Genomic DNA, 25711 nt, shown 5'->3' on the forward strand with positions numbered 1-25711 from the left:
GGGTAAGCGTCCACTGCATTTCTAGAAACACCCGCCGAGTTGCTCCTTAAATTCAAATCCGGGCCGGAGTACACGTAAGAGGAAAGGAAAACTATGACACATATAACAAACCAGTTCTCATGGTGCAGGATACACCGTAACGAGTTAATGGTGACCATAAAACTTCTGTAGTGATAAACAGAAGGTAGCATTGTTTATCAAACACGAACACTGCTATAAACTCTCCAAGTTGTTCAGTAAAGCCAATAAGTGTGAAACCTTAGCATTAAACAAAAATCTATAGAAATTCCTCCAAACATTTGTAAGTATCCTACATGTACGTACGCAATAGTATACATAAAGTGTAAATCATAGGGTATTATACTCCTCCTTTTTATTGGAAAATTTGCAATTTTCAAGTGTTATTGACAAAAAATAGTAAATAATATCTAGCACCTCCTTTTTTTCTGAGGAACCCAGCTGGCACACTTCCTTTTCAAAATGTCTAGATCTGCCTCAGCACAAAGATGATGCAGAATCTTAATAAAGGTAGCAAGATAGCTACATGTAGAATATAATTAAAGAAGAGGCTTGTTGTAAAAAACCCTAATTCAGAAGTAAAGATAATAGATGTATGGTTTAGATTTAGACATCATCATGATTATAGTGTAAATTTCAGTGGAGAGGCATCCATTACATTTCCGTCCAATAATTCAAACAAAATTTGAAAAGACTAAATAGCAGTGTAGTTTGCAAATGTAAACTTCATAACAAGAAATCATACCTTATATCAAAAGAATCTATCAAGTGGTTTCAGAGGAATTGCAAGGTCTTCTATAGTTGAGACAAGCATAAGATAATGTAAGTCCCAGAACTCCAACACAATTTGTCAAATCACAATGACAGTCTGGTATGCACATCAACACTTCATAACAATGCATCACACAAAATTTCAAAAGAATCTGTCCAGCAGTTTTTGAGGTATTGCATCTACTAGACTAATCCTATAAAATAAGACTTTTGGATTTTGATGTTTATATTTGCATAATGTAAACTACAAATATCAAGTTCACACAACTATAAAGTCTTATCACAAGACCTTACAGTTGGACGAGGAAAAAAAAACAGACGAGCGGATGGACACCTAACATTATCATGTCCTTTTGTTTCTTCAAGGTGTTTGGGGAAGACAATAAACAAAAACAAGGATATGACAAAATATTTCACCTTTTTTTAATTACAAATAACAATTTGACCATAAACAAATTTAAATATAAAAACAATAAAAATCTTATTTCAAACCCACTCTCATAATGTTTCCTAATTTACCGTCATCTGACTTGAACTCATAATGGAATGATGTGTATATATATATCAGGGGATCTTATTGCACTGAATTTATGAACTTTCAATTAATAAAAGAAACTAAGCATAGCAAAGCAGAGATCTCAGAAAATGCCCATGTGGCATTGTCTCTATCAGTATCAATACATTGTCATCTTGCCTTCTACACTGTCTCTAAACAATAAACCTGTATTTTATCCTAGGGAAAATAAACAGTTTACAACACCAAAATGAATTCAAATGTATCTGACTTGAACATCTTATATAAGTGATGTAAACATGAGAAGAAATGTCCATGAGACCATCATGGGAATAAAACTAGTAAGAAAACATCTCAAGTTTACTATTCACAGTTTTTCCTTCTTCCTGAATAAGTCTTTAATAGTTCACTGTTAAGAAACTGCAGCAATAAATTGACACTCCTATCTACAAATGTATACATTTTCAGGGTTTACAATAAAGCAGAAACTTCCTGGATAATTACGTCATTCAAAGTTAATTTCTTAGTTCTAAGGCCATTTACCATGAAAAACGTGAGGGAGGGAAGTGTTTAATTTTACCTTTTAATTGCTCCAATAAAGTGAAGATGAATTTTTTGGGTTTTAATTTTAATGATATTGTGAAAAAATGGGTAACAACATACTCTCAAAGAGACAAAGGTAGCATGAGAACTCAAAATCTTTTTAGTTGGCCTTTTTTGACTACTGGTATTTATTCCAAATAAATTTCAGTTTCACAAACAAAAATCTCATATGAGAGGTAATTATAGATGACATATATCTTGAATAAATTTGATAAAATATCAAATTTTCAAACATTAAAATTTTCGCTTGATTTCACATCTAGAACTTTGCTTGGCCTAAGTCAAAGTAAATTTGGGTGTCCTTCCTTAAACACTTCAAAACTAAAAAGTGGATGACACAAGTCCCTCTGCATATTTCCACAAATAAGTACAAGTTTTGTACAAATATCTCACAAATCTGTCAGTTTCAATTGTATTTGCTTGAAGTTTTGTTAACACTCTATTTAAACAGGAAGCTGAAAATAAAAATAAATTTGCAATTCAAAACATGGTAGAGGAAAGAAAAAATGCCAATGATCCCAATAATTAAATTAATATGATTCAAAAAAGTCCTTTTCAACTGGCCTCCAAGTTTGAGGCAACATTTCCCCAAATTTCAAACTAAAGTTTGCTTTTTTATGCATAACACCTGGTTTAAAATAAATTTTACCTTTAGTGAGTCACAGCTTGAAAGCAGACAAAAAAAAAAATATCACAGCGAGCCCAAAGGTCAGTGTGAGAATCATTGACTAAATTCTAAAAATCACATACCTGTATGGGTATCCTTGGTATTTAGATCTAAATACAGACAGAAGTAAACTAAAGAAGAAAGCAACCAGACCTAGTCCAACTAAGGCTATAACTGAAAATAAAATAATTCTACAATTTAGACCTGCCACTCAGTTTGAGGCCACAGTTTCATAATTTTTTTTCAATTGCTGTTGCAATATAGCTGATTTAGATTTTTTATGATCATTGTTATGAGGGATATCTGGCATTGATATTTTAGAAACTTTTAGGCAAATAATGTCCATTTCTGTAAAAGCAACAAGCAGATAAAATATTTTACATGTAATCAATTATATATACCTGGAATATAAATCAACCATAAAAACCTGCTGCCTTAATTGATAAATCAGTGCAGTTAATAAAAGTAGTTTAACAATTTTCCCAAAATATACAAATGTATTTTAATCATACTCTTTGTTAGATAATAGGGCTTCTAATGACTCACATGTTGTATTGTATTTAATATCAATGGACACATGCTATTTTAAAATTATAAATCATCACATAGGAACAACTTTCACAATTCTTTACCATTCAAAGAAAGAAAACTCCAATTCATCAAAAAAGGGGGGAAAACAATTAAAAATTTGAACTTGATCTGTATTTCATGATATTCAATAACTATATTCAAAGTCTGAAATAGATCCTTCCATATATTTTAAAGTTATGGCCTAGAAACCATCAGGAAACAGACAGACACAGACATGTAATTTTTGGGAGTGAATCACATACATTGCCACTACATGTAGCAGGGTATAAAAAGACAAGTATTTCTAGGGGTATCAATGTTTGTAACTTCATCATTATATCATAGTAATGGTACAGGTAAGAGGGACTTCTAAACAATGAAATGAGAACAAACAATGGTTGGCCTATTGTAACCATAGTAACAACATATGGTACAGGTAAGATGGACTTCTAAACAAAGAAATGAGAACAAAGGTAGGTTGGCCTATTTTAACCACAGTAACAACATATGGTAAAGGTATGATGGACTTCTAAACAAAGAAAATGAGAACAAACAAAGGTTGGCCTATTTTAACCATAGTAACAACATATGGTACAGGTAAGATGGACTTCTAAACGAAGAAATGAGAACAAGAAAAAGGTGGGCCTCTTGAAACTATAGTTACAACATATTGTACAGGTAAGATGGACTTCTAAACAAAGAAATGAGAACAAAAAAAAGGTGGGCCTCTTGAAACTATAGTTACAAAATATGGTACAGGTAAGATGGACTTCTAAACAAAGAAATGAAAACAAAGATTGGCCTATTGTAACCATTATAAATATTACTCAAATAAAAAATAAATAAGTAGATCAAGTTTCCTTATTAATTGTATTTTTTAAGTTATCACATTTTATTACATAAATAAATCACCAGGTACTGTTGTTTGATGACTCAAAGCTATGACATGGCATGACAATACATTGTCAGACCAAAAACTTTTCACTTCTCACTAACTATTACTAAGTCTTGAAAATCATGAAAAAGACTGCAGTCATTAAAATTGCGTCAATTTGTATGTACTAAAAATAAATAAACAAGATAACGTTAATTTCGTTACATGAAAAAATAAGAAAATCAGAACAAACCAGAAAATATTAACAATGTCTGTGTATCGTACCTTGAGATCTATTCTGTGTAACTACGGGAAAATACAAGTACAGCTTCATATTTTTTTATGTCCAAAACTCATCAGCTTTAACATTTTTGTACTAAACATGTTTATTTAATTAAGGCATTGTTTTATAAGGATTATACATATATCAGTACTTTTAATATTAAATAATGATACAACATACTTTGTTCTTATGTATATCTACAATGTGATCAGCAGAGTAAAAAATATTGTGACTTGGGTATTTAATCGCAAGAAATTCAAACTCCAAGAATTTCTTCCTAACTGCATAAGTCACTGTCAAAATAAAGTCACTTCCAACAGAACAATTCTGAGAGATTTACGTTTCAAAACATCTATATATACAGGATGTCGCTGACACTCTGTCCCTATAATAGTTAAATCACAAATTTGTGACCTTTGACTTGCCCCAATTATACTTACTTCTTTTCTTGCCACTGTCTCCCTTTATTGTGTTAGCTTCATTGAGCATGACAAATCCACCAACTACTGCAGCATCTAAATATCTGGTTAAGGATTTGTATTCATACATGTGTATAAAGATTTACTTTTCAAATAAAGAATTCAGATGAGACAACATACATCTAATACAAAATAACTACAATTTGATTTTTTTTCTTTTTTAAGTGAAAATGTGAAAAAAAGTAAAATGTAAATACTATTCAGGCATAAAAACCAAAAGAAAGAGTATGTTCATTTATGGAAGATTCTGCCCTGTTTTAGCATTAAAATTTAAGCTTACTCACTATAAAGATTTATCAGAATATCATTTGGTAAAAAAAATGACTTAAGGAGGTAGACCTAAGGTAAGGAACATAACTCTTGAAATCAATGTTTGTATCATTCAATTTCACAAAAGCCTATCAAGCTTTCATATGAAGCAGATTGAAATCAATCCAAGTTACTTTGATGCTTACATGAAATTGATTTAAATGTTCCAGTGATTAGTTAGAGTTGTGTCCCTTACCTTAGGTCTACCTCCTTAACACTGACAAAAATGTTACAAAATATACCATTAAAATGACAACTAATATTATCATTTCTATTTAAATCCCTATTTGATTTCTGACAAAATTGAGGTTTGCATATGATGTGTTTTTTTTTTAATCCAGGCACATTGGCCTCGTATTTCAACAATCTAAATACATGTATCTTGCCAAAAGTTGTTATAATACAAAAGCCTTTAATGACTGAAGCTGTTGAAACACTTAACCAAAATTTTCTGCAAAGAAAAATGAAATACAATCAAGTGTTTTTTCCCAAAATTGGCAAAATAAACAAATTTTAGCCTCATTTGCCTCTCAGGTTTCCATGTTATGCATGAACTCAAAAGAAGTTTGGAGTAAAATAAGCACACATTTGACTAAATATTATGCAAAATTCATACTCATTTGGCAACGTGAATTTTCAGTTTCATCTAAAAAATAAAAATTTTAAAAATGTAAGCAAAAGCCAGTCCCAACAATTGAAATAAAAGAAGAAAGGTTTTTGTTAGTAGAATATATACAAAACTGAAAACAAATGTTCTTCTGGTTCAATGCTGAACAATTAATGATAAAGCTACAATGGCATGACTTTGTTCAGATCAATATCTTAGTTTCCAGACAAAGAATCAATAACTTGCAAAGTGATAATGATTCTTTGAAGCTATAATGTAAGTCTCTATTATTTTTTTTTTAAAATGTTCCCTTCCTTCAACAGCATTGTCTAAATAAAGCCATACTACACTTAAGAAATGCCTGTGGTTCATGTTAAAATAATTATTTTAGGTCTAAAATCTGGATAAGAGAACCATATTGGTAAATGCAAAAATAGCATGAGCTTTTTTAAAGAGTAAGAGACTGTTGTTAGTAAAAGAATAATAGAATAATTAATTGGGAAGAGTGAATAACGATAACCAATTGATTATCCTATTTATTATATAGATTTTTTTCATAATTCATTGATATTTTCAACATGAATTTTAAATTCTGTGATTGGCGGATTGATATCAAAGTTGTGACGTTTTGATGTGAGAAAGCACGAGAGTGAAATTACCAAATATATTTCAGTGTGAATTATCGAAATTTATTACAATGGGAACATTTGATCAAACACTGCCATCTATATAATAAAACAGCAATATACCTCAAAAGTAAAAGTAAAAAACCTGAATCCCCTAAAATAAGTTTATAAACAGAGAAAGATACAGCTTACAGCTACTATAGCAGACTCTATAATGGTCTGCTTCAAAGTCTCACTATCTAAGAACTGCCCGATAAAGGAACCTTCCTGTTGATTAACAATTCACCAAAAATGCATCATTAGAATAAATTATAAGGTGAATATCTACAGGTGCAATGAAAATAAATGAAATTTTTTTCAATTCATCTCAGACAAAGCTGGACATGCTAAATGTCCTGTTTTCTTTTACATAGAAATAATGTAAATACCAGCTGTACTCAGTTATCACATCTGTGCATTTATACTTGGATTTTTAAGTCCCATAGCTTGGAATGAGAAGAAAATGAAAAAATTAGAACAAAAACACAAGGGACTTCCTCTTTGAAAGCATTCATAAATTATCATAAATGTGTGACCAGACAGATAACCCTACATGTTAATACTTTGGTCAGACATGGGGTATAAAGAGTGTAAAACTTTTGCACTGTACAAAGATATAGTTCATGGAAAACTGGAAACAACATTATCTTTACATTCTACAGCTTTTAGTAACAAATATTAAATAATGTATACATTTTTTTTTAAATATTAGAATAATTACTTTCTTACAATTAAACAATATCTCATATTCACAGGATACTTAATAAAAATACTATGTAAGTCTCAGCAACAAATTGTCCCTGGCTACTGCCATGTATATAATTCTGTAAAATATAGATAGAAAAAAACATGCACAATATACCATAAAAATATCTGAAAATGTTAGTTTATTTGTTATTTTAAATGGTTCTTGTAGATAAAAATCCTTACTGTTAGTACAGCTAGTATAGGTGACATATATTGCCCTTGTCATTCAATTAATATGCACAGTAGACTGACTCAATGTATCCACTTAAGGCAAATAACAGCCATTATTTCATGCAAATGGTTTAGAAAATCTTTTTCCTCCAATAACCTTTAAATAACTTACTAAATAGAAAAACGTAACAAAATAAAAAAAATCTTGTTAATTATCATACAGAAAACCTCACCCATATTTAATGACATTAAAATAGATTGAAACAGAAAATAATAAAATAAAATAAATTTGAAATGATGTATGACTTACAATTTGCCCAGTTTGTGGGTTCTTATGCATAACAGGTGGTCCTCTGATGTGGTTCCACATCTGTCCTGAGGTCATAGCAAATATCACTACCTAATAATCAAAGTTCAAAGGTCATAACAAAGGTCAGTACTGTCACTATCTAATAATTAAAATAATTAGTCAATTTAAGTTGATTCTACACTAAATATAGAGAATATTACAAGTATCAATCCTATCATTTACTCATGTGAAACTCATTTCTGTTGAATCTAATATCACTTGCACATTCTCTGTGAGATTAAAAAATACTGAGGCGTTGCTGCCTTAACATCTGACTAATGAAATTACATTGCCTCTTTCAGATGAAGAATGTCTAGGTGATATATGTAAATTTTATGATTGTTCATAATTAATTCTTAGCTTACTACAATGTATTACACAATTTTAAAAACACTTATGTCCTAAATCTTATACTCAAAAAGACGTTTATTGTACAAGTTTTCTTTCCTTAGCTGTGTGACAAATGTATTCCAATCTAAGTATTCATGTAAACGTACTAAGGCTCCAACTCCCCAGAATGTTTTATTGTAGATAAATTCTAAGTTGTTTCTCTTGAGGTACAACAGTCCACCGATGAGGGCAAAGAGTAAAGCTAGAGCTAGGGTTCCGGAGTAGTTAGGTGGTCTGAATACCCTGATCTATGATTAAAGATATATCAATTTTTAAACAAAAAAACAAACTAATTCAAGGCCAGCAATGTCTGATTTCATAAATGGATAATTTCCCTGGCTGTATAAAAATTACATAACTTTACTTCTCCTCTTCTTCTAACATCTGCTGTGTGATTCACACATCTTATATCATTTGTACATTTACTGGTAATATGAAATATTCAAATTTTACTGTTTACTTTTACTGAAGTCCTTGAAATAAAAAAAATCTTGGTGGTTGTATAATGTTAGCTATTTTTTTCTACTCAATTACCAGTAAATACTCAAAGCTAGCTTTCTAATATAAAGTAAGGGTTGAATAAATCCATTTGGAAACATTTTAGTGTACATATACATGTATGTAATTATGTGCATTGCACATGTCTAAACGGGTCATTCAATACCCTACCAATATTGTAACAACAATGAATTTCTAATGTTAAAATCGTACAAATATTTTACTCGAGTATCCATTTTTTAAGACCGAATATGGCTTGTTCAGACATGGTTTTACAAAGCCAATCAAAGAAGTGGAAATTGTCGAAACCAGAAGTAAACTTGCTGTAAAAACAGAACCGTAACGGTAAATTCAAGATTTGAAAAAGTGGAAGAATATCATGCCTGCTTGTTGTATATGCAGACAAAAACATTGTCAATACATGTAGGTAATAAATACATGTATGAAAAGAATAAGTTATACATTCTTAATCATAGTGAGCAAAACATGCACAAATGGAAAACAAACCTGGACATCAGTTCTTTCTTGTACCCACTTTGCAATGGATTCAGCTGAAAATCCTACCCTACAATTATTTTAAAGAAGTAATATGGTTGTTGTTATAAAACAATTTCTAATATGAGGTCTTCATATCGTCAAAAAGTATATGTCGATACAATCCCACCTTTAGCACCTGCACACTGTCTCTTTTCTTTCACTGCCGCTATGAGACAAAACACTCATTTAAAAATGTTTACACAATGATTTAAAGGCCGAGAGGTTATCTAATACTGTACTGATACTTATTCAATAGATGGTTTACTTGGATATGTGGTTTATATCTTAATTAATCCAAGTTCCATATGGGGGAGGTTAAACGGAACAATGAGTGCAAATCTACCCCCTCCATCAATTATTTCTTAATTAACCAATTACCATCAACAATTCTGTCAATAGTTTTCTGCAATTAAAATGATTACATATAATTTCCTCTGTTGTTTTATGTCTTTTCTACTTTGGCCAAAAATAATAATAGTTTTGTTTTCTGCAAAAGAGGTAGATAGGGAAATTATCATATTTTCCAAAAAAAAAACATTTTACATTGAGTTAATGGGGTAACAATCTATAATTTAACAGAGCTTGAGCCAAAATGGCCATTAAATGTTTAGGACAGGGGCAAAAAAATAGGGTAGGTAGGGTAGCAGGAAACAGACACATTATTTTTTTTTATTCAAGTTTTCCCTGTTTATTTTATTTTAAGTAAGATATTTTAAATCAGACAGTATATAATTGATGAATGCCACAAACCCACCAAACTCTTTACTGTTGACTTGACTTAGCATGTTTAGTTACCTTTGGTGGGAGATCAATGTATGTTTTTTTTTTTAAATGCAGATCTTAATGCTAAAAGTACTATTGTTATAAGTATGTGTAAATAAAGTATATGTAGACCAAATAAGCATTGTTTGTTTGGTGCGTTTTTCTACACAATGAAGCACTTTTAACTTAAGAAGTGTCTGAATTTTATATGAAATGCCACTTAATATGGTCATGGATGACATTGTAATACAATTTACCAGGTCATCAATGTACTTGTAAAATGAAACCTTTTAGCATCAATATATGACAGAGGCTACCTGAAACACTCGAGACAACATAAGGGTTTTGACATTTCTACCATTATTTCTCCAGTTGGAAGCACAATATACATGAAACACTTAAAGCAATATCACAACAGTAAAGTTTACATGTAGAACTGTCATGCAATTAATGTTAAAATAAATTTCTACCTGTTAATGTCCAAAGTGTCTCCTTTCTTTGTCTTTCCTTTCTCTGGAAAATGCATGAAAACTGGTGCTGTGTTCATTTTCAACTGGAAAAAAATAAGGAACATATCATGAATTTTTCAATCACCTTTTAAAATATAGATAAGCAGGTACTGTGATTTCTTTCCAACCAAAATTACAAAATAACTTAAATTGTTGCCTTGTAAAAGTTGTTAATGTTGACATTGAACGAAAAATTCAAAAAAGACAAGTAAGTTTTCTGCCTTAATATTGAAAACTTGTCTATATAAATAACAGTGATATTCCAACCCTTATTTATAGTCCGAAATTCAGCCTATTACCTGAAGTGAAAAATGCTCCAGCAATTTTCAGCAGTAATTTTCCTAACTGTGACTTGAAATACCATCTCAAGATTTGTACATGATTAAAATAGAGATTTATCTTCTCTCCATGACCATTCCAATCTATCTCTATGAAAAATGTGACCTTTATCTCACCTCATGGATTTAATGGAAACTGAACTGGTTCTCATCAAGAAATTCAGTATAAAAATCCTTGCCTTCATGAACATGTATATAGATTATTTCCCAAAGCGACAATTTTCACACACTTTCCCAATGGCATGGGCACTCAGCCCATCCCCCCTAACAAGTACGAAAATCACTGATTAAAGAACAAACCTGTTGGAAAACATCAGATCCATCATCATAATCAACCATGGCAAAGTACAATCTGTTAGAGTACTGCTGGGAGTACCTCCAGGAGTTAGCAAGAATCACATACTCTTCATTGGCTTGTCTTTTAAAAAGCGAATATAGTTAGTTAACAAATTACATACGCACAATGAATAATCAAACTTTTATTTGGAAATCCATATTATCAATTACAAAGATAACAGTTAAAATGTTAATATCATTATTCAGACAAAGTAATAGTCAAAAAGAAGCATGAGCTCTTGGAGCATTCACAGCTCTCCTCTACAACTACTTAACTCAAGTATTTACTTATGGCATGACGATTCCAGTATAAAACTGATCTAAACAATTATAAAGTACAAAATGCAGACATGATTTTATGAGGTCTACAAACAAAGTGGAAATTGGCAAAATGGGAAGTAAATATACAGTAAAAAAAGAACAGTAACAGTAAAATCCAGATTTAAAAAAACGGGATTCTGTTAAAAAGCGGACAAAAAATCAAGTCGGAAATGTATGACTTTCTCTTACTTACATGTACATGTTTGCACAACAAAGAGAGAGGGCATTCTTGGAAACTGCTGGTATGACCAAATGCATTGTCGTACTTCTTAATTTCTTGGGCAACAAGCCATATTATGCATATTTAACTTTTAAATTTATCTTGCTATAGTGTCAGCATTTTAGCCTTATTGTTCTTTGAAACTCAACTTTATGTAATGTACATGTATTTCCATTAACACTGACTTAATTTCAATAAAATAATTTAAATAATTGAATAATTCAAACATTTCTTTTGAATTGGAAGCAATGGTTGACAATATATTGTAGAAAAGTATAGTATGAGTTGATAAGCTTTGAAGCATTACAGCATATTAATCAGCTTATGAACAAATAAGTTCACACAAAGGGCACTGACATTAATTTAACATACTTGCATACAGAACACTGTCTTTGTGGCTGTAAGGCTGTCAACATGACAATCACTGAATAATTTCTGGGTGCAGATCTCACATACTGCCTGAATTTATCCCCATTTAATTTTATAACTGATTTCTTATTATTCCATTCTGTCATTTGTTGAACTTTCTCATTCAGTAACTCCTATAAAAGTAACTTACATCATAATTTGTAATCAACAAATCCAAAGAAAACTACATACACATGTACCATGATGATTTTATTGCTGTAGTTGACTGATTGCTAAAGGATTCCTTTTTAGTTTTCAAACTAACAACATAAAGATTTTAAGATGCACTACACATAGAGGGAGAGCCTCAGAGATGACTTTAGTTAAAGTGTAATCACAGGAACCAAGATTCTAGTAGAAATCAAAGGAATGTAATCCTGGGACAAAGACCAGACATGGAAAACAAACACAACAAAGACCATAAAGCCGCAAAAATAATACATACAAAGTAACAAAAGCCAATGAGCAACTTGGACTCCACTAAAAACTGGGAGCATGGACCAGGTACACCAGTAGGTTAAGTGTCAAGTCCGGGGAAGACGAAAGAGGAAAGGAAAACTATGACACATTAAACAAATCAGTTTTCATGGTGCAGATAGACACACTGTAATGATCCATGAGTTCATGACGACGACCATAAAACTTCTGTAGTGATGACTTCAATCTTCTAGCAACATAACTCTGTTCCAAAAGACCAACTGTAAGAAGTCTAGCGTGATACAAAAAGTTTGCATACTTATGGCAAGCTCTGGCATAATGTATGAGTTGTGATATGATAACACCATATGCTGGTGCTGAAGGAATGATGCCACAGATGAAATACTTTAATGTTAGACATCAGAAATCCCCCAATAACTAATTTTGTGCGAAGTTTAACTTTTACACCAAACATCTGATCTTGAACTTGATATATGAATTACATTGTACATGAAAATTAACACCTTTCACTTACAATTCAAAGTTTTATAAGTAGACAAAATGTATATCTGTCTTGTTTAAACAACCTACATTTTAACATGAGGTTGTGTATGTAACAATGTAGTCCAGATAATCATGATATTCCCTGCACCATTTTTTCAATTTGACGTTTATGAAGGTAACCAAGCGAGATAAAAATTAGCCTCAAAAGACGGCATAATTATTTGGACTAGTAACACATTCAAATTATTTATTGGTATAAAATCCAAATAACAGGATTACAACCAGTGACAATACATGACAAGTACAAAACACATAATTCAATTTTAAAACTAACAAAAAATAATAATATTAAAGATGTGTTACTGCAGAGGAGAATCATAATAATCAATCATATTACACAAAGTCATACTATTGAATACCTTTCATGATGCATGTTGTGTGATAAAAAGCTTGTAATGGACAAAATATGTTTACTCCGTAATGAGTAACAGGTCCTCTTTGTAGCTTCTCCAGAACAAAGTATGTCAAAGGGAGGTTTGGGGGCATGCCCCCCACCCCCAAGATTTAAAAAAAAAAATTAGATGCAAAATCCTGCCATTTGGGCACTTTGGGAGACTATATAATGAGCTTTTTGGAATGGATATTTTCTCCAGGATAATGAAAAAAATAGGAAAGAGTTGAATGAATCTCAATTTATTTTTTATTATTGCAAAAGGTCAAGAAAAAGTCAACACGACTTCATCTGAAGAGAAATTATATCTCTGTTCCTGTAATACAGCTCACCATCCTCATCCTGTTCCTCATCCTCATTTTCTAATTTCTCTGCACACATATACACATATTAGCTTTTTAGCTGGTGGGAGGTTTAACCCCAAAAACTTGTACATCATTGTTTACAATCAGCGTTGATAAAAGATCCTGACTTAATGTCATTATTTTTGTTGAATAAAGCCTTTGAATGATGCAGTTAAGAAGCAAGAGGCATTAAGTCGCCACAAGCACGTGTCAACCTTAAAAGTATGATAAATGGAAGTTAAAAACCCGAGGATGATCGAAAAAATGGCCGAAATGTAACTCAATTAGGGACGAGTTCAGAGTGGCGAAAAGTGCCTAGAATTGCCAGAATAAAGTACGAAACTAATAATTTGCTGCTGATTTCTAAGAAAAATAATTTTTTTTCACTGAAATTAAAACTTTTTCCCCAACTTAATCAGTAACTACCAAAACAATTTCAGGTAGTCCAAAGGACTATTTATTATGAAATCTTGGGTGGTCCTCCTTAAAATCAAGTGGACACCGGAATATCGTTACTGTCGAACCCTGCATGCACTGAGTACTGAAGCCTAAAATCTTATTAATAAACAAGTGCAAATAGGTCTTAACTTAAGCATATGTACACTAAATAGATATCATAATGAGTTACTCTCGTACAGAGAAGCGACTTTATAGATGCACTGAGCACACATGCTCTTGTGTATGTGGACAATTGGGAGATTTTTGGGCAGTAGCGATCTTACTCTATTATACATGCATACGAAAATGTCAAAAGACCGGCATACTGTACTCAATCGCAGTTGAGTATTAGAGTAACTTGTACACTAACGGCTACATTTTGCAATTGACTGTTCACATTGTTTGAAAAAATACCTGTTTACTCTTTTGTATGCATGATACGTAATGCATAAGGCTCAGAAAGAGCAAGGAAAGAGCTATTTTCAACATGGTCCACATCTTCCCTCTTGACGTATGTACTGATATGTAAACACCCGAGGCGTCCGATGCCAAGTACGTGTATGTAAAACTTCGCCCCATTGGTCAGTTTGGTTTATCCAATCAGCGGAAGTTTCTTAAGAGCATGAAAGTAGTTGCTGCTGCAGAAAAGAGAGCATCAACAACTTAAAACTATAGCGAAGGGTGTATATATGTCAAGTTATTACCAAATGGTACATACGTAGTTTTGTAGAAATTAAATGATCTGTAAATTTGTCTCTATCATATTCATTCCCAAATTATCTACTCAATACTGTCTACATGCGATTTTCAACAGTTGTCTGAGACTGAGGTCGTCCAGAAAATTTATGGGAGATACAATATTCAATATTACCGCACGTTTAAAACTTAAGCCCGTTTCAATTGATTGATAGTGAAGAAAATGATGTACTTTTTTTCTAATATTTCTTGTTTGATCCGTATTCTGATTTCAAAAGGTCTAAAATCTTTAAAGACTTCGGGTGAAGTTTTGAAAGATTTGATATTAATATAAGTTTATTATAAGAAAGAAATGTTTGGGTTAGTATTCTGTATGTACCTAGCGTCAGTCCCCTTACCAGCAAAGAATGGTGACAAAATGATAAAGATAGGCTTATAAACAGAGTCTAATGGGATTTTAATTTATGGTCAATGAATATTTTGACAATATTATGATGCTCAAATGTCAAATGTGCATTTAAATTGTACAGATAACAAATTACCAGTCTTGGGTACATGCATTTTGGGTTACACAACTTGCACCTTTTAAAAGCAGAAAATCGAATAAAATAAAATTTTACCAACAACATCTTAAAAATCATCTATTCTAGCCTAGCCATCATGCCATTTTGTACTTGTGTACCAACTTGCAGGTGGAAATACATGTTCATGTATCAAGTAATGATGAAGAAATTGGCATAATAGTATTTGGGTATGGGGAAAAGTTGGTATGGGTATGGGATACACATTTTAGACCCTACTTACAATCTTATAATATATACTGTATACTCAAACAACTTAGAATGAGAAAGGCAATGGCCTTGAGTGTGAGCCAAGTCCAAAGCAAAGTTGTCATGTTCCCTTTTCAACAAATTAAATTTCATGCCATTTATCATTTTGCCAGATTTGTTTAGGAATTTTCCATCAGTAATAAGTGAGAGATGGCAAAGGAATTCCAAATATTCGTAAAATTATTGGAAGGACTGATCAGGGTTCCGGGTAGATTGCAGGGTTTTATCAAGATCCAACTTTGAAAAATAACAGATGTTTTTTAAACGGTTTGTGTACCTGTGTTTTTAATATTTCTGAAGCTTCAGTGTACCCTGATGTACAATGTAGTGTTTTGCCTGGACGAAAGTTTCACAAGTGTCGGTATGATGAATTTTTAGACAAATATCTATGCATTTAAGAGCAAGCAACATACTTAATTCTGTGGTATGTTTTACAGATGCAATGTTTTTAAACTACTTTCTTGGATGGCAATATTATTTGTGTCACAAGACAGATTTTTTTAAGTCTTAAATGATAAACAAAAAATACCAAAAAACTTTAGCCATATTTGCATTTTCGATAAGTTCCTGCCTTTTCTTCTTATATAAACAATTTTTAATTTCCAGTCAAATCTGCACCTGTGTGTTAACAAATTAATCTTTTAAGTTCATAAGTAAGCTTACATTTAACATGGTTCCCTAAGATTTCAGTTTTCTGAAATCAAAAGGACATCGAGTGACCTATTTGCGCCATCAGTGGTTTATATTACATAGTAGACATACACAAAATCAGCAATGAAAATCTACATGTATGTTGTATTAAGAATGCTTTGACATTTAAGGTAGTGTTGATAAGATTGCATGACAGGTTTTTGTGGCCACACTGTGGTGTTGCTACTGAATTCATAAAACATAACATTTTAGATGATATGTGAATGTATAAAATTCAATCCTAGGTTTTAGCTTTGGCTTAAAAAATATTAAAAAATGGCCATGTTGGTTCTTTGACTAATAATGTTGATGAACTCTGTATCCAATGAGGATCAACATTTCATTCAAAATCTTTTCTAATTTTATTAATGAAGACAAACTTTCTTAGTACCACAGTAATAAGTCGTTCTATGTGTATAACTCAACTACAGTTTACAGGGACATTCCTTACAAGGTCTAAAAAATAATGAGCCCTGCAATTATTGCACCAAAATTTTATTTCAGATTTTATCAATGAAAATTGTAATATGGTAGCTCATTTTTGTGAGGAAAATTTTGTTTATCTGTTTAATGTTTTGTTTGAAATATGGGCTTGGTCTTGTCTGACAGAAATTCCAGTGCCATTTCTTGTCAGACCTTGGAATAATTACCTTTTTACCAATAATTGAGGGATGGTCATTTACAAACCTAAATAAAATGTCATGAAAATGTCAAACGTAACATGTTAATACAAATTATGCACTTATTTATAATCAGGGATGGGTCTGATTACTTTCAGTGTAATTGATTAAATTACAATTACTTTGTCAAATGTATGATGTATTAAATCAGTGATTACAGCATTTCTGAAATTAATTGATTGAATTAATGATTGCATTGGCAAGTAATCATGATTACCCCTGATTATGATGAATTTGCAAATAATTATGAATTAATTGAAAGGTTTGGAACATTTGTTTATGTTATTCATATTCATAAGGCCTTAATTTTTTTGGAATTAATAACAGGTGATATTACATATGTTTTTTTAAAGTATAGTAGAACATCAACCTTCACCACACAGATCTATAAAATATATACAAGTTCAATATAACAAATTGTGACTTTCACTTGAATTTTTAAGAACCATTGCACTTGATTCATATACAGTTATACCCTTAGGAATATTTGAATATAAAAGAAAATAGCCATAATGCATTTCGGTTTAACTTTTGTACTTCTTATCAAATTTATATGAACAATTGTATAGAATCTTTTGATAGCTCATTTTTCATTAGAATAATTAGGTTTTTATTTACTCGTTGGTATTGAAATAACATTTTGTAATATCTTCACAAAAAATGAAGAAAAAACAAAAGAACAATTTACACAAAGAATCATTGAATGATTAACAATCATTTTACTTTTTTTGTTGTTGACATAATGCATTATCCATAAATACCATTTGAGGTTTTAATATTTCCATTGTAATCGTAATGTAATCATAAAGTAATCAGAATTTCAGGGTATTTTGAAAAGTAATTGATTAAATTGAATTACATGTAATAAGATTTTTGGCTGATTAATGATTACAATGATTACTTGAAGAAATGTAATCAGTTACAGCTGATAAATGGTTACAATAACAATTATTCCATCTCTGCATATAATAATGTAGGAACAGTAATCTTCTTACTGTTAAGTAAATGTAAAGTGATTTCTGTTATTATTTGTTTTGGTATCTTTATGACTGCTTTCCTTGGAAAATTTGATAAAGTTTTATGTTCAATTAATTGTAGTAAAAGGAGAGGAACATGGATGAGACCCAGGCTGAGAGAGAAGCTGAGGAGAGACAGCAGCCAATAGGAATCTATGGCTGGAGAAAAAGATGTTTGTATAGCTTCATATTACTGTTGACAATAATGACAGTTCTTAATCTGGCTCTGTTGGTGTGGATACTGAGAGTATTGAATTTTAATGTAGTGAGTATCAATCAGAATTGAAATCAGCATGTCAGGCTTGTGAAAACAACATGTACACGCTAATTGGAAAAGGCAGTTTGTAGTTTTCTTTTCTTTGGTACATGTATTTATTTTGTAATGCAAATGAATAATGTGAATCTCAATAGCTTAAATTGTCAGGATGAGTAATATCTATTACTGTGTACTTTTTTTGCACCAAATTATTTGTAACAAAAAAGCAACCAAAAAGGTGTTGAATATATTCAAATTTGCATTGCACGAGGAGAATAAAGCTACCAATCTGTGACATTATCAATTACAAATAGCTATTTTAAAGTGGCTCCATTATTTAAGAAGCTTGAATTAAATTTTCTTTATTTTGATATACATATGTATGTTGTACAACTTTTTACCCTTATTACAAACATGAAAAGAAAATAAGTTATACTTAACAATAAAAGTACCTTAGTATTTGCGAATACAGTACATGTATATACATTTTTGTACTTGTACATTTGTACATTGTATATTAATAACCCAAAAATGTATGCAATAATTTCTGGATTTACAAAGATTTTTATTAATAGGATGGAATGAAAAATGTGAAATTTACATCAGATGGACTGAAAGTTGACGGGGAAGTAGAGTTTATAAATTCCCTATACACAGAAAGTATTAAATCAATACAGGTGAGTGTTTTATCAGGTTGGTGAATCGTTGAAGAGGTTACTTTAAAGGATTTCTGTCAGAACTTACTGGACCTTAGGTAGACAAAAAGACTAATTTTGAATACATTTTTGTTGATACAACATCAAACTACAGAATCTTCTAAATGCTACTGTGTGATGTAGCGTAAATAGAAGCCTTATCCAGCTGTTAAGAACCAATCTAATATATAATTCAGACATAGTCAATGATAGCGGTGATACAAGGTGCTGATAAATCCACCCAACAAACCATGATTACATATGTCATACACCATATTTTGCTTAATTTTATACTTTTATGTGAAAGATCTGTATTTTGAAGAAAGTCATACATTTATCTCCTTCTTAAAATCAACCAAATGGAGAATGCTACTTGTAACTTTTCATATACAATCTCTTGTTTCAAAAGGGCAACAACTGAATGACACAGTAAGACTCGTTATGTGGGCTGTAACTGTTTCAGAATTAGAATTAAAAATTTCATGAATTTTGTGGGTTTTTTACATGCATTCTAGTATGACCTCTTTTCAATGGAAGCCTGAAAATGATTTTTTTCCCACATAAATCAGATACATTTTACATACATGTTCTTTTAGGGCTGTTCCAATAAAAGATATGTGGTACCCAGGGAAGACACTTTTTCACCAGGGGGAGCCACCAATAGAAGTTCTGTTGGTGTTTTGTATAGAACTGTATATTTTGTCAAGAGACCAGAACACATATACAAAGAATAAAATTGCCTCATATGTTTTACTGGAACAGTCCTGAGGTATCAATGCAGTATCCCTAATGTAACTAGATCAAGACCACAAGACTTAAGACAACACAAAAAGATATATCCCATGTTTATATGCCATCTTTAAGTCATTCATGCTTCAATCAAAGTCGTGAAAAACATTCTGCATGGTAATAAAAGCTCTGGCCTACTACATAAAGTCCGTACATGAATTTTCATTTCTGATTTTTAGAATGAACCACTGAAAATTGATTCCAGCAGAGGTGTACATATACGAGCTCGAAACAAAGATGATGAAATAACCAACACTTTCACCATAGGTACTGTATATAAAACTATCATACTGCTAATAGAAACAATAAAATGTTGTGTAGGTGCTAAAAATTTGAACAAATGCACTGAAACTAAGCAGCTCTGGGCTTGTAGTTATAACCTTGCCTGCCTTTCTGTCTATACACAACAGTTTTGTGGAACTTTTTCTAAATCATTTTTTTTTAATGAGTTCAGGTTTTTTTTTAGAATCAGTTAGGATACATTTGTACATCTTGATGGCTTACAAATCAAGGTTAAGAATCATTCTGCTTCACTGATATTAGATGGTACATGTCTTACTGGCCTTGGATTTAGTAAGCATGGTAAAATTTATCAAAATATATACTGTAATTTTTTATGCTACTTCTTTATGCTATGAGAATATTTCTTAGATTCCAATTTGCTGTCAGGTACAGCAAGTGAAGTTTGGTTCTGTTTAACAGCAACTTAATCTGATGTACATGCAGCATTTAGGTTGAAGTTTGAACTTTTTCTATTCAGATTCAATAGAGAAGTCCATATTTCATTATTTTTTTTATAGTTTAAAAAATGTAACTTTCATTTTTATTATAGCAAACAAGACAGTTGTATCTCAGTCTGAAATGTTTGAAGTGAGGAATGGTAGAGGTGTGACAAAACTGAAAGTATCAGACATGGGTGTTAACTTTGGCAATACAGATGTTACTTTTACAGGTATGTCTTTTTATGTTATCAAAAGTTTATTTTTATTTGAATTACTGACAAGAAACCGAAAATGCAAAATTTATTGAGTCTTAACACACATTTGCTGTTACATAAAAAAATGTTTAAAAGAACAGAGTACATTATAAAAGAAGTACATCTCTTTCTTATTTTACCATATCTTGATTGTCAGTCTCAGAGAGGTTTGTAACAAGATTATATAACCACTGTATGTTGTATGTAGTATTTCAACTCGTCATTGGACATAGATTACTGATCTTCATGATATTTTCATTCATGTGACATGTATATCCCATGGGTTAGATAAAACATGATACATGCATTGTGTATTTGTGAGGTCACTGTGGTTTCATAATGTTTTGTAAGTACAAATGAATAACATTCTAAAATTGACATAGATATCTCATTATTATTTTTAAAAGCAATAACAATCTTAGCCTTTCCAGGCAAATGTTATACTAGAAAATTTAAAGAAACCTTCAGATAAGATTTTGATATATATCTAACTTAGCTGATCCGCCTTGTAAGAGAACTTTAAATCTCTCTTGTTGGTGTATGAGTTTTCTCTGTTTTGCACCCTCAGTTGTGTTTAATTCTTAATATATCTGTAGTTGTAGGTACTTATATAATACCTTACTTTTTAATTGTGTAAAGTTCATAGGTTAGAAGACCAAAAGAAACAACTATGTTTTATTTATTGAAGAAAATGATAATAATGAAACTTTTGATGTACGAAATCTTCAACCATGCAATTTTTTATTTCTCTACAGGTTCAACATCTAAAGTTCATGTGACTGGTTCCATAGCAACACCAAATGTTAGAGGACCAGTAGCTGAACCTTTGAGGTAATGTGCTTTTAGAATTGAAAAAAAAATGTTTTTAGGTCCTTAGAAAAATCTTGTTGGTCAGTTGTCAATGGCACTTTGATAGTTTTAATGTTGAGTGTATTATCTTGAGCTTTGACCTTAAAGTCAATAACATTTTATTTTATAATTATATTATGATCCCCCCTTAAAAGCTGGAGATGTACATAATGATCATGCTTTCCCTAGTTTCTCTGCACATCTCTTCTGAAACCACTGGATGGAATTTGATGAATCTTGTATACTTCATCAAATGATGTCAATGTGCAGCTCCTATTTTGCATTTCCATATTAATAACTGTTATGGTTTCCTGATCTAAAACATAGACTGTCATTCATTGACGAAGGGAGGGGGCACCTTCTAATTAGCAATCCTCTGAAACCACAGAATGGAATCTAATGAAGCTTGCCTTTGTTTACATCCTATTTTTCATTTCCATCTGAATGACTTTTTAGGTGTCTTACATGTATGTGGAGGAGGGAACTGAGGGATATCACATGCATGTAGTAAGCTTTGCTCACATTTGTTTTGTTCTTTTTTTTTTTCTCAAATGTTATCTTGTTTTAAAAAAGTTAATTGAACAAGGTTTTTTTGTACAACATCACATGTAAGCTCTTGCTAGTTCATTTTAAGAGTTGTATTTGAAAAAGATTACATATAAGGTCTTGTTTGTTCTTTAGAGTTGAAGCTCTTAGTACACAATTACATGTGTTAGGAGAGAAGGGGATAGTGGTTTCTGCCCCAGCAGGCAGAGTGCTGGTTAAAAGTGCTGACAGACTCAGTTTTATTACTGATAAACATGTGAGTATTGATCTCCAATCTATTCACTAACATCTAAACTTAAATAATACAATCTTTCCCATAAAGATTTTTAAAAATATTGACAAGCTTTATTTTTTCGAAACTCAAATTTAGTTTTTAAACCTCTTTCCACATATTTCAATAGATTATCAAATAATACTTGCCAATCCTCTGCAAACAACTTAAGAATACTTTATTTTAAAGAGTGTATCATTAAACATGTACAAAGTGTGGTAAAAATGGTTAGTTTTACCTCTGATGAAAATCACTTACAAGGTGCTATTTCCTGTCATTTCATTTACATTAGAAGTATAAATTGCCATTTTTGCCAAATTTAGTTGACACATATTTTTTCTTAATTAGATTTACATGGGTGCAGAAAACTACTATATAAAGAAGTTACAAGTAAGCAGTGCCCAGAGTGGTGGTAAATACAGTGGTACTGTGTATGAATTGTGTATATGTGACACGGGGAAATTATTTCTGTCACGACCAAGTGCAAGCTGTGCTGCCTCGGATACTGTTTGTAAATGATGAGATAATTGTTTTAACAGCAAATGATGGTGTGATTTGGCTAAAATGAATATTTGTTAATGGTACCTGCCTTTTGTTCTCAGGTGATATTTTAGAAAAGTGCTTGTAAGTCTTGTAATTTCACTTTTGATAGCATTCAAAACCTAAGACCAGTTTAGTGTTTAGATTGCTAATTCCAGGTACATCAATATGAAGTATAATACTCATAATTTTTTATTTTGTGTTATTTCCAATCATTTAGTGTATAAATAGTTAAGTGTCATTTTTATCTTTGTACTTACCTAGACGTGGTTTTGGTTGATGAGGCTACTCATAATACTTTATTCTAAAAACAACCACAGCCTATGTTTTTGAATTAAGAGTTAGGGGTCCATTCTCTTTAGCTCACTGTTACCATAAATCACAAGACTTACAAGCCTTAATGGCAGATAGAAAGGGAAACAGATGATATGTTCTCTGTGCAATATTTTATATGATTTTATTTTTGCTTATACTTGCAAGTGTATGATAAAGTTTGTAAAGTTTGGTGCTAGTTGGTATTTTATGGTGCTATTTTAATATCCACACATAATGAATAGTATATTTCTGTATGATTTACATTGTTGATGTCTAATAGGTTCTACATATCAGCTTTTTATACAGAGGCTTCCATTTGTCCATTGATTTTTGTTAAATTAGATTTTGTATTATGTGCACTTATTAAAATTAGAAAAGAGTTTTAAAGATATTATTGTACTTTTTTTGAAAACATGGCTTATTACTTTTTATCAGGGATCAAAATTGCTAGTTAAGACCTTACCCTATGGCTTTCAAATACTTCAGCATCCTAAACATGATCAACAATTTGCAAAGTCCTGATATTTGAAAGTGTTTCAATGTTTGATTTTTTTTAAACATATACTGTACTTATCATGTTCATATAGTCAACTAAATTGTAAGAACTGAAGATTGTTTTTAAATGTTCTTTCATATTATTATACATGTACTTTAGAATTTTGTAGATAAACCAGGGTCGGATGGAGGCTTTCAGGTTTTGGGGAGGCATTATTAGAATTAAAGATTAATATAACATAAATTTTCCCAATTTAAGGGGCAGTATTTGCCAGATCTTGCAACTGTAACCTCTTCAATCTGTTTATAACCTAATGAATATTGTCACAGTGGTTTTCTAGTAAAGGGAGTGGAACCCTGTTATTAGTAGATATAGTATCATAAAATACTATCTCAATATCTTAAAATACCATAGAAGCTAGGATTTCTGTGATTTTTGAAGGTTGGTTAAGAAGGACAGAGCATGAACAACATCTTATATGTGTAGGAGCTCTAAAATATGAATGGCTGAAAAATGTTTGGTTGGATGAGCCACATTTCAGAAGTGATATATGCATTTAGGAAATAAGTAGGCATGCTGTAACATCATATTAGTTTATATCCTAAAACATCAATTCATTTTAATCATGTCTTAAAAAAAAAACACTTCTAAAATAGCAAATCAAGCTAGTTATTGTCATGTAATGTGCTTGGTCATCTCACTTATTAATAATGAATTTGGATTCATAAGAATAAATGTTTGCATTTCCCCCAGTTCATTAAATTCTGAAGTGAATAGTCTCTACTCAATACTGAATATCATGATCAAATAGTTAAATTTAGGATAATAATCTTCATTAATGTGATACCTTTCTGATTAGTAGTTCAGTTTTGGACATGATCAGTTTTCAACCCCTGTATATAGATTTCCTAGCTAAGGTTAGATAGAAACTAAGTTCTTGTAGTGTTGTGAATGAAGTTCAAAGAAAACATTCATAGAAATATGATTTATTATTGTTTAAGAAAACATTTTTTACAAGGAAACTTTATAACATAATAATAGTAATGGTGCCTAACTTACAAACATAAGAAATAACTTTCTATTAACTGTCATATTTGAAAAAATAGTGAAAGTTTGTATATTTATGTGACTGTATAACAGACTTAGAAGTTTATGTTTTTAGAGTACACCCAGAGAGGGAGGATTCTCTTACTTTTATTTTGGTGTCCAGTGGATCACAAGAGTTTTATAGAGTCCACTCCTAAAATCCTCCAAGTGATTTCTCCCATCTGGGAGCATTTTATTGCCTTTTTGGGAGTATTTCGGAATATTCTATTACCTTGTGTATTGTAATCATGTTCAACTGACATATAAGACAGGATGTAGGTGGTACTTGAAAGGATAAACAGGACAGTAAAAAACTCCCAGCTGTGAGTATTTTATTTCCTTTAGGAGGAAGTATGCCAAGATCACTCCAGGATTTTTATGGCTTTTTTTGGGAATTTCCTGGAGTCACTCCGAAAAGCGACTCTGAACTGTGAGTTTGAGAATCTACACTCTTTGGGTGTACTGTAGCTATTAAGTTGTTTAGTACCTCATATCCTAATTTACATTGTTTTTGCGCATAGTTGTTTTTTAGTCTTACAGTATTTTTGTGTCTTTTAGTATCTTTTAGTAAATTCCGTCCAGTACTATTTAAAACCTTGTAAATTAAATATATTTTATAATTATTTTATGGCTTGTAAATGATGAATGGGAAAAGAAAATTATTTTCTGATCCACATGGTTTTAAGACAGGTGAACTTCAGAAACCTAGACCCAGGAAGAGGTGGTTTATGATAGTCAGAAACATTGTGGAAAATATGATCCACTTGAAAGTTTAATACAGTGTAACACCAAAACTCAAACATATGTTATCTTCAGTTATGATAAAAGATGTGATCTACATAAAATATAAATTTTAAAAACCTGCTACAGAGGTGACAAC

At 31.2% G+C, this 25711-nt stretch overlaps 2 protein-coding genes across 3 annotated transcripts; one reads left to right on the forward strand and one right to left on the reverse strand.

The window, feature by feature from the left end:
* Window positions 1-1190: 1190 nt before the first annotated feature.
* On the reverse strand, window positions 1191-14664 carry LOC148604429 (dolichyl-diphosphooligosaccharide--protein glycosyltransferase subunit TUSC3-like). 2 transcript variants are annotated; one of them, XM_088547822.1, is made up of 12 exons: window positions 14515-14664; window positions 11911-12080; window positions 10962-11079; window positions 10285-10367; window positions 9023-9080; window positions 8125-8265; window positions 7589-7678; window positions 7121-7184; window positions 4741-4815; window positions 4303-4323; window positions 2657-2747; window positions 2307-2361 (listed from the first exon to the last, which is right to left on the reverse strand). In XM_088547822.1, exons 1-12 carry the CDS (start codon window positions 14596-14598, stop codon window positions 2346-2348), a joined length of 1011 nt encoding a protein of 336 aa, XP_088403948.1. In that variant the 5' UTR covers window positions 14599-14664; the 3' UTR covers window positions 2307-2345. The 2 variants fall into 2 exon arrangements, with proteins under 2 accessions (XP_088403949.1, XP_088403948.1); XM_088547823.1 differs by lacking the exon at window positions 4303-4323 and having other exon boundaries at window positions 1191-2361.
* Window positions 14665-14685: 21 nt separating this feature from the next.
* LOC148604430 (zeta-sarcoglycan-like) lies at window positions 14686-25454 on the forward strand. The gene is made up of 8 exons (XM_088547824.1): window positions 14686-14810; window positions 18095-18277; window positions 18844-18945; window positions 19932-20019; window positions 20585-20704; window positions 21484-21559; window positions 22259-22379; window positions 22743-25454. The coding sequence occupies exons 2-8, from the start codon at window positions 18110-18112 to the stop codon at window positions 22911-22913; spliced, it is 846 nt and encodes a 281-aa protein (XP_088403950.1). The 5' UTR covers window positions 14686-14810; window positions 18095-18109; the 3' UTR covers window positions 22914-25454.
* The last annotated feature ends 257 nt before the right edge of the window (window positions 25455-25711 follow it).

Source organism: Perna viridis, chromosome 10 (genome assembly GCF_037379345.1).
Source record: "Perna viridis isolate PV_CMFRI_1.1 ecotype Kerala chromosome 10, ASM3737934v1, whole genome shotgun sequence".
NCBI classification, from domain to species: Eukaryota; Metazoa; Mollusca; class Bivalvia; order Mytilida; family Mytilidae; genus Perna; species Perna viridis.

Coding starts and splice junctions, on each gene's coding strand:
- LOC148604429 (XM_088547822.1), bottom strand. CDS start 14,598: ATGTGGACCATGTTGAAAATAGCTCTTTCCTTGCTCTTTCTGAGCCTT. Junction 11,080..11,910: donor AGACAGTGTTCTGTATGCAA/GTATGTTAAATT, acceptor GCTTTTTAAAAG/ACAAGCCAATGAAGAGTATG. Junction 8,266..9,022: donor AAGAAAGAACTGATGTCCAG/GTTTGTTTTCCA, acceptor CTTTAATCATAG/ATCAGGGTATTCAGACCACC.
- LOC148604430 (XM_088547824.1), top strand. CDS start 18,110: ATGGATGAGACCCAGGCTGAGAGAGAAGCTGAGGAGAGACAGCAGCCA. Junction 20,020..20,584: donor AACCAACACTTTCACCATAG/GTACTGTATATA, acceptor TTTTTATTATAG/CAAACAAGACAGTTGTATCT. Junction 20,705..21,483: donor TACAGATGTTACTTTTACAG/GTATGTCTTTTT, acceptor ATTTCTCTACAG/GTTCAACATCTAAAGTTCAT.